The sequence below is a fragment of the Mobula hypostoma genome, chromosome 1 (assembly GCF_963921235.1).
Source record: "Mobula hypostoma chromosome 1, sMobHyp1.1, whole genome shotgun sequence".
In the NCBI taxonomy this organism is placed as follows: domain Eukaryota; kingdom Metazoa; phylum Chordata; class Chondrichthyes; order Myliobatiformes; family Myliobatidae; genus Mobula; species Mobula hypostoma.
In genome coordinates this window covers 26,937,377-26,947,302 of record NC_086097.1, presented here as the reverse complement: position 1 = coordinate 26,947,302, position 9,926 = coordinate 26,937,377, and the positions used below count along the sequence as shown (strand labels likewise).

Here is a 9,926-nt window from a genome sequence, read left to right as displayed (position 1 = left end):
GACAATAATAAACCAGTACCTCTCCAGGGTTGCATTGGAGCCCTTACATTAGTCCTGATTTCCCAAAAGATCAGCAATTGCTGTTTGTTTTGAATCATTTATCCAGTTCCCTTTTGGAAGTTAAATATCGTTTCTTCATTCAGTCGTTGGGATATTTTATGTATTTACTGACACAGAGTGCGGAATAAGCCCTACCAGCACTCTGAGCCACGCTGCCAAGCAACCCCCCGATTTAACTCCAGTCTAACCACCGGACAATTTACAATGACCAATTAACCCAGCAACTGGACTGTGGGAGCAAACAAACGCAGTCACAGGGAGAAAGTACAAACTCCTTACAGGCAGCGGTGGGAAATGAACCCAGGTTGCCTGTACTGTAAAGCATTGTGTTACCAAGTCGAATTGATTGAGATTGTAACTCAGTTCTTTAAAAAAAAAATCCCCTCATTTACCTGGTCTCACCTGATTCATGTGCAAGTGGGGTGAGCAGAGTTCTTTCAGCGTTTTGTTTGTTGTTCTAGATTCCAGTATCTGCCGTCTCCTGTGTCTCAGGAAGAAAAAGGGTTGTATTTTCACAGGGAAACATTTTGAAGAGCAAATTACCTCATCAATATACGCATAAACCCAAAGTATTGCGCACAGTGGGAAAGAAATGTTTGGGTAAGTGGCATAACCACATTCCAAAAAAACTTTATTCTGCAAAAAAAAATCACAGAGATATAAACGACAATACAAACAGGAAGTGATGTGGGGGAATTCATCAGGTCAGCATGTAAACTGCTCTGCAGTTTCTGGATTCTGCTCGTGCTCTTCTGTCTGGGAAAATGATCCAGATCAGGGCGCGCGGAAGTGCCTCCCGGAAACTCTGCAAGTCACGATGGGGCCCAGACATTCCCATTGGTGTCGGGAGCATGGAGATAAGGAATGTTCCAGATCCACGGGCGATCTGAAAGGCAAGATACATACGTCAGGTCAGACCGAACACACTGCTCCCACACCCTGGAACAAGCTCACGTTAGCGGGCTGGCATAGTGGCACAGCGGCAGAGCTGCTGACTCACGTGTGCCATAGATCCGGGTTCGATCCTGACTTCAGACACTGTCTGTGTGGTGGTTAAGTGTTTCCCTGTGGGTCCTGTTCCCCCCCCCACAACAAAGACATGCAAGCTAGCAGGTTAAATGGCCACTGTAAATTGTTGGGGTGGATGGTAAAATCTGGGAGAAGCTGGCGTGAACAAGTTACAGGGAAAATTACTGGGGGGGGGGATAATGGGTGGGATTGCACTGTGGTCTGGCATTGACTCAATGGGTCGAGTGGCCTTCTAAAGCCACATGGAAATTATTAGGGAATGGTGAATTCCCAAACACCAAAGAACACCAGGGTGGTTTAGCTTGGTGCGGGTCAGAGAGGTGTGGAGTGACAGGGAAAGCATTGGGACAGGATGGTAGAGTAGTAGCTAACGCAATCACTTTACAACACCAGTGGTCACTGATTGGGAGTTCGATTCCCGCCACTGTCTGAAAGGAGCGTGTACTTTCTCCCCGTGACTGTGCAGATTTCCTCCCGGTGCTCTGTTTTCCTCCCGGGTTGGAAGCAGTGAGCTGGCTGCTGGCTGTGTGCCCAGAAACACGAGTGTTCGTTGGCCACAGAGCTCGGAAAAAGCGACGCAACAGACCTTTAACACCATAAATCAGCGAGTTGTCTGTTATGTCTCCCCTCTCGCTGTGAAACGGGGACACCTCTTTTTCCCCTATTAGGGAGAGAGAGAGCCTGTGGTATGTCGAGTAGTCTTTGGGGTACTGCAATTCTGGAGTGCTACACGCTTGAGTGCTTGGTGGGGGGTGCCGATGCTTTTTTGCTGGTGGGGGGGGTCATTGCTTTGCTGCTGTTTATGCGTGTGAGGGGGGAGTTGGGGGGCTTTGGGGTTCTAACATTTAACTGTCATTCAATCTTTGGGGCACTCCTCTATTTTCATGGATGTTTGTGAAGAAACAGAATTTCAGGATGTATATTGTATACATTTCTCTGACATTAAATGTACTTCTTGAACATTCCAAAGGTATATGGTCAGGGTTAGTGAATGGTGGGAATGCGATATTGGTGCCGGAAGTGTGACAACACTTGCAGGCTGCCCCCAGCGTAGTGCTCACTGATTTGATTTGATGCAAACGATGCATTTCACTTTAGGTTCCAATGTACACGTGACAAATAAAACTAATTCTTAATCTTTTCCTTTTCCTTATGGTCCAGGTGGGACTGGGCAGAACCCTGGGCTGGTACAGATTAGATGGGCTGAAGAGCTGATTTCTGTAGTGCTCCATGACTCTAACCCAGGGGAATCTTAAGTTCGGGCAGCTTGTTCCGCAGAGTTGGGCTCAATGAGCCCGAGTACAGGAATAAAACTGTGAAACAAAGCAATCGAGTGCATTTGTTGAAGGAATATAAGAGTACTGTTACGAGAATACACATAAAATTAAGATGTTTGCTGGCCTGGGCTAGCATCAGTGGCATCAGCAGTTGGTCTGCCACCTGCCCTCAGGGGAAGGAGAGATAAGGAACAATGGAGCAGCGTCTGGAGATGTGTAATGAAGGGATGTAGGAGGAAGAGCTGTCTGGAGCGGCCCCCCCCTTTGAGCCCTGAACTGTTTGAAGTGATGGACAGGCGATACCCCAGCAGGGGGATAAAAAGGGACAGGTTCGCTAAGACAGACACACACGCCACCCGAGGTAACGAGACCCTGGAAGCGGTACGCTTCTCACGAGTGGGTGGAAAGGTACGATCAGCGGGAACCCGGTGTGTGTCCGCCCTTGCCTGGGTGCCGGGTTCACTGCAGAGGATCGACCGCATCTGGAGGAGGGGTCACAGTCGGTGACCTCAGGTGACATCACCAAGGACCCGCCCAAAAGCTGTTTGTGAACCATCTCGCTGGTCTGTGAGCCATCTTGCTGGTCTGTGAGTGAAGCCGTTCTGAATGATGAGTTGTTCCTATTCTATCTCTCTCTTCCCCCACATTGTCCACCGCCATGGCAACGATTACTGCGAACTGAACTACTAAACTGGACTGAACTTTGAGTCATTTTGAAATTGGTCATTTACCCCTAGACAACGATAGAGCTTGATTGATGCTGTTATCTTAATTCTGTGCACATGTGCGTTTATCATCGCTGAACTGTTGCATTTATTATCCTTTCGATTAATGTGTTGCTTGTTTCTTTAATAAAACTTTCTTAGTTCTAGTACTCCAGACTCCAACTGAGTGATCCATTTCTGCTGGTTTGGCAACCCAGTTACGGGGTACGTAACAGTACAAAGCAAATTTTGACAGGACTGTCAATTCCTATTTAAATGAATAGCTCCTGGACCACAGAACTCAGCAATGAATGGGTATTCGGATGTTTTATAACGAAGGCAGGCAGAATAACATCCTCATTGATCAGCATTTGTCTGGGGCAAGTCTCTCATTCATTTTAACATCTCTCAACCACAGAGCATTTTCAACTGGATCTGAAGCTTCTTCACTCAAAGCACATCGCAGCATTCAGAAAGAAAATGACTTGCTTTTAGTTGACGTCTTTGAAGTTCATTTCAAAGAGATTTACAGCCACTGACATGCTTTTAAATTGCAGTCACAACTGTGAAGTGAGAAAATCAGAAACCACTAAGATCCCAGCAACAGATAATAAGACCGGAAGACATAGGAGCAGAATTAGGCGATTCAGCCCATCAAGTCTTCTGTCATTCCATCATGGCTGATTTGTTACCCCTCTCAACCCCATTCTCCTGCCTTCTCTCTGTAACCTTTGACACTCTTACTAATCAAGAACCTATCAACCTCTGCCTTAAATATACCCAAAGACTTGATCTCTACAACCGTCTTTGGCAATGAATTCCACAGATTCACCACCGTCTGGTTGAAGGGATTCCTCCTCATCTCTGTTCTGAAGGGAGATCCACGTTTTCTGAGGCTGTGCCCTCTGGTTCTAGCCTCCCCCACTATAGGAAACATCCTCTCCACGTCCACCCTATCTAGGCCTTTCAATATTCAATAGGTTCCAATCAGATACCCCCTCCTCTTCAAAATCCCAGGGAATAATGGCCTAGGACTATAAAACGCTCCTCGTACATTAACACTTTCATTCTCATGGATTTCCTAGACTTCTTGTAATGTACATTGAGGAAATTTTTAAAGTTAGGGTACCTAGTGTAACCCTCCCCTTCTGAAGGACTGCAGAGTTCTTCAGAAGGTTCCTCATCCCTCACCACCATTCAGAGCCCCAAAAAATCCTTCCAGGTGAGGCAATGCTTCACCTGCTAGCCTGTTGGGGTGATCTACTGCATCCAGTGCTCCTGATGTGGCCTCCTCTATATTGGTGAGACCTGATGTAGACTGGGGGACCTCTTCATCAAGCACCTCCTCTCCTTCTGCCACAAAAAGAGGGATATCCTGGTGGCCATCCATTTCAATTTCAATTTGACTTCTCATTCCCATTCCCACATGCTGTTCAATGGCCTCCTCTATGGCCACAATGAGGCCACTCTCAGGTTGGAGGAGCAACACCTCATTTTGTCTGGATAGCCTCCAATCTGACAGCGTGAACATTGATTTCCCTACCTTCTGGTAATTTCTCCCCCTCCCATCTCTTACCTTCACCTGCCCATCATCTCCCTCTGGTTCTCTCCTCCTTGGTCCAATGGTCCACTACCTTCTCCTATCAAATTCCTGCTTCTTCAGCCCTTTACCACTTCCATATATCACCTCCCAGTTTCTTACTTCATTCCCAACCCCCCCCTTCTCCACCCACCCACCCTCTCCCTTACCTGGTTTCACCCATCACCTGCCAGCTTGTACTCCTCCTCCACTTCCCACTTTCTCATTCTGGCATCTTTCCCCTTCCTTTCCAGTCCTGATGAAGAGTCTCAGCCCAAAACGTAGACTGTTTATTCCCCTCCTGACCTGCCGAGTTCGTCCAGCATTTTGTGTGTGTTGTTGGAAAGAATGTGTTGTTTCTGCACATTATAGTTAGAAAAGAGTGAAATTCATGGACTGCCACAATGAGAAATCCCAATCCAATGGATATCTGTGCAGTACTGGGGGGGCTGCCTCACTGTCAAAGCTAATGTCCTTCACAGGAAACATTGGGGAGCCCCTGATGAAGGGGTTGAAGCATTCTGTGTTCATTTCAATAGAGAATCTCAACTGCCTTTAGAGGCACACAAAGGATCCTCAGCATAAACACAAGAGATTCTGCTGATGTGGGAAATCCAGAGCGATACACACAGAACGCTGAAGGAACTCAGCAAGTCAGGCAGCATCTAAGGAGGGCCAGGAAGTGCTAGTTATTTCCGCCTGCACATGCTATCTGACCTGCTGAGTTCCTCCAGCGTCTGGTGTGTGTTATTCAACATCTCCAGCATCTGCAGAGCCACTTGCGTCTCCGATTTGTTTCTTCCCTTTCCTGAAAGCTTTGGAGTTTCTAAGACAACAGGTTGGCCCTGTACCTACAGTATTTCTCCCTCAGTGATCATGCCAAGATGCAGTATTACTCCCTCAGTAATCATGCCAAGATGCAGTATTTCTCCCTCAGTAATCATGCCAAGATGCAGTATTACTCCCTCAGTAATCATGCCGAGATGCAGTATTACTCCCTCAATAATCATGCCAAGATGCAGTATTTCCTCCCTCAGTAATCATGCTGAGATGCAGTATTACTCCCTCAGTAATCATGCCGAGATGCAGTATTACTCCCTCAGTAATCATGCCAAGATGCAGTATTACTCCCTCAGTAATCATGCCAAGATGCAGTATTTCTCCCTCAGTAATCATGCAGTATTACTCCCTCAGTAATCATGCCAAGATGCAGTATTACTCCCTCAGTAATCATGCCGAGATGCAGTATTACTCCCTCAGTAATCATGCCAAGATGCAGTATTTCTCCCTCAATAATCATGCTGGAACACCACAGTGCAGCACGGGGACAGGCCACTCAGCCCATAATGTCTGTGCTGACCACGATGCCTATCCAAGCTTATCCCACCTGCCAGCATGTGGTCAGTCCCTGTCCCTGACTGTCTGTTTGTCCAAAAGCCTCTTAAATGTTACATTCCTATCTGCTTCCCCCACCTCCCTCGGCAGTGTTCTTGCAGAATCCTACCACGGTGTAATCTTGCTACCAGGTCCAGAAGATATAGGAACAGAATTAGGCCTTTCGACCCATCAAATCTGCTCCACCAATTTATCATGACTGACTGTTTATCAACCCCATTCTTCTGCCTTTTCCCTGTAATCCTTAACCCCTTCATCAATCAAGAACCCATCGATCTCTGCTTTAAACACACACAATGACCTGGTCTGCAGGTCTGCCAAGTGGCACAGATATACTAGGCTCTGGCCGCAGAAATCCCTCCTCATCTCAGTGTCAAAGAAATGATTTTACTTTCAAAAGCAACAAGTGGAGTGAAACAAGAGGTCAGAATGCCACCTGCTCTCCCACAGACCAACATCATTCAAAAGCTAAAGTAAGAGAAATCCAATAAACTCCCTTGACCACTGAATTCAGAGAAACTCATTTCAATCCAGGAATATTCATACTCCATATTAGCACCTTATCTGAGAAAGGATGTGCTGGCATTGGAGAGGGTCCAGAAGAGATTCACAAAAACGATCCTGGGAATGAAAGGGTTAATATATGAGGGGCATTTGATGGTTTGGGCCTGGACTTAAAAGAGGATTAGAAGAACGGGGGAGGGTGGAATCTCCATGAAACCTATTGAAAAGCCTAGACAGAGTGGACATGGACGGGATGTTCCCAATAGTGGGAGTGTCTAGGAGCCTCAGAATAGAAAGACCTCCTTTTAGAACAGAGATTTGAGGCATTTGCTTAGGTGGTGAACCTGCAAAATTCGTCACCACAGATAGGTGTGGAGGCCAAGTCATTGGGTATATTTAAAGCCGATGAGTTTCCTGATTAGTAAGGGTGTCAAAGGTTACGGATTGAAGAAGGCAGGATAATGGGGTTGAGATGGAAAATAAACCAGTCATGATTGAATTGGGGCACAGACTTGATGGGCCAGATGGCCTGAATCTGCTCCTAAACACGTTATAGTCTTTTTGAACAAAACCATTAAACTAAACAGGTTTATATCCCATCTCGGGAAGCGTTTCCCTTCACCGTTCTGACACCAGACTCTTTGTACAGTGGAAACCTGCCCCAACGTGAGAAGGCAGTGACAGCACGCTAGCTCTCACCAGTGAGGGTGCTGTGTACAAGTCACGTTGCAGGTGTACAAAAGGCCACATTTGGAATATTCTGAGCAGAGCAGATCTGGTCGACACATTACAGGAAGGATGTGAAGTGTTTGGAAGGGTGCAGAGGGCATTCAACCAGCATGTTGTCTGGATTTGAGTATTAGCTACAAAGGAGAGGCTGGACAAACCTTTCTCAGGAGCGGTGGAGGCTGACAGGAGATCTGGTAAAAGTTTATAAAGTTACAAGAGACAGAGACAGGATAGCCAGTCAGTCTTTTACCCAGAGTGGAAATGTCAAAGCTTTAAGGTGAGAGGGGGAATGTTTAAAGGAGATTTTATGTATTTATTTAGAGGTACTGTACAGTAACAGACCCTTCTGGCCCAACAAGTCCACACCACCCAATTATGTCCATGTGACCAATTAACCTACTAACCTGTATGTCTTTGGAATGTGGGAGGAAACCGATGTGGTCACGGGGAGAACGTATGAACTCCTTACTGACGGTGTCGGAGCTGAACCCGGGTCACTGACAATGTAACGCAAACTCCTACGTTACTGTGCCGCGCTGATTTGCAAGGCAAGTCTTTTACACAGGGAGGGGTCATGCGCTGCCGGGGCAGCTGATGGAAGCAGATTCAAAAGCAACATTTCAGATCATTTGGAAAAGCACATGAACTGGCAGGGGACAGAGGGACATGGACCATTTGCAGGCAGATGGGATGCTTAATTCGGCTCAGAGAGTATAGGCCGAAGGACTGTTCTGGTGCCGTATGGCTCTTTGTTTGAATCAGTTCGATAACTCATCCTGCACTGAGGTTTGACCTACACCAGTGAGAATTACCAATACAGGAAGAAGGAGGGGGCGGTACTGGCACAAAGACGGGGGGGGGGGCAGGTGTGAGCAAGAGGGGTGGGGAGAGACGGCGTGGGGAAGGATTGAATAGTTGGGAGGTGAGGATAGCAGAGATGGGGAGGGAGGGAATGGGACTGATGCGGTGAAGGGGATGGCCAAGAGTGATGGCTGGTAGGGGTAGGGGCAGCAGCGATGGAGGGAGAAGGAGAAGGGCGTGATGGGGAAGGAGAGACGGTAAGGGGAGGAGTGACAGGTATGGCAGGGAAGGGTTAATGGGGAGCAGGAAGTACAAGGGAGTGATGGGAAGGGTTAGCGAGCAGTGAGGGGCAGGAAAAGAGCAGGGGAGTGAAAGTGGAGGATAGCAGGAGGGGCAGAACTGAGGGAGAGGGAAGGGGTGTCAGGGAGGGCCATGTCTGATGGGTTCTGGGCTGACAGATGAGTACAGCAAGAGCAGGGGAGGGAGGAGAGGTGGCAGAATGGGTTTGGGGAGAGGAAGAGGCAGAAAAAAAAAACAAGGGCAGGAGTAATGGGAAGGGGACAAGAGTGAGTAGGGGGAAGAGTTGGTGGGGGGTTTGGGGAAGAGATGGTGGGGGGTTTGGGGAAGAGTTGGTGGGGGTTTGGGGAAGAGTTGGTGGGGGGTTTGGGGAAGAGTTGGTGGGGGGTTTGGGGAAGAGTTGGTGGGGGTTTGGGGAAGAGTTGGTGGGGGTTTGGGGAAGAGTTGGGGGGTTTGGGGAAGAGTTGGTGGGGGTTTGGGGAAGGAGTGACATGACACGATGCGGAGGGAAGAGTAGAAGTTTGGAGTGAGGGGGAGGGAGGAGCCAACAGGAGGGTGGTTCTCTCTACAGCATCACTGCCTCGGAGAAGAACGTACCTCCGATACAGCTGTCAACCTGCATTAAAAGAGCTCAGTGCCACACGAACATCACCACAGAGGGAGAGGGAGAGAGAGAGAGAGAGAGAGAGGAGGTCAAACTGTTTATAATTGCCCATTCTCACAGATCAGACAGCACCGCCTCTTCAGCAGATGAAGCTCATCTCACCACCAGCCCAGAGAAGGCCCTCACCGTCCACTGTTGCTATGCCAACGGGTGCTTCAAACCAAGAATGCATGATTGATCAAGCCGTGAAGGGGCTAAATGGGGTCAGTCCATTTGTACTTCACAATAGCGTTTCATCCCTTATCCTTCTGGAACCAAAGACCTGCCTTTCTCTCGAGCCTCCACCTTCCTTTTGCCACCTCCCAAATGGCTTGGGAGCCAATGGAGCCCCTGAGGTCTAGATGCTGTTGGAAGGTTGGAAATGAGGGACAAGATCCCACAAGCAGCAGTGTGAAGAGTCAAAAAGGTGAGCTTTTGGCACATTGGCCCTCACAAATTAGTGTACGGAGTACAGGAGTTGGGATGTTATGTTGAAGTTGTATAAGATGATGGTGAGGCCCAACTTGGAGTATTGTGACAAGTGAAAATCTGTGGATGCTGGAAATCCAAACAACACATACAAAATGCCGGAGGAGCTCAGCAGCCCAGGCAGCATCAACGGAAGAACCAAACAGTTGACTTTCGGGCCGAGACTCCTCATCAGGACTGGAGAAAAGACGGAGTAAGAAGGTGGGGGGAGGGGAGGAAGAAATACAAGGTGGTAAGTGATAGGTAAAACTGGGAGGGGGAGGGGTGAAGTTGATTGGTGAAAGAGGAAAAGGGTTGGAGAAGGGGGAATCTGATACGGGAGGGTAGAAGACCATGGAGCAAAGGGAGCGGAGCACCAGAGGGAGGTGATGGGCAGGTAAGGAGATAAGGTGAGAGAGGGAAAGGGGAAAGGTGTTGGG

The 9,926-nt window shown here is 48.1% G+C and overlaps 1 protein-coding gene across 6 annotated transcripts in view; it reads right to left on the bottom strand.

Annotated features, from left to right (window-relative positions):
• Positions 1-666: 666 nt before the first annotated feature.
• Positions 667-9,926, bottom strand: part of tdp1 (tyrosyl-DNA phosphodiesterase 1) — a 110,360-nt gene continuing 101,100 nt past the window's right edge. For 5 of the 6 annotated variants that reach the window (XM_063044892.1, XM_063044922.1, XM_063044916.1 and 2 more), the window contains one exon: positions 667-946. In XM_063044892.1, the coding sequence (XP_062900962.1) occupies positions 873-946 (74 nt within the window). In that variant the 3' untranslated portion in view covers positions 667-872. The remainder of the gene's footprint in view (positions 947-9,926) is intronic. The other variant, XR_010017534.1, reaches the window with a different exon arrangement.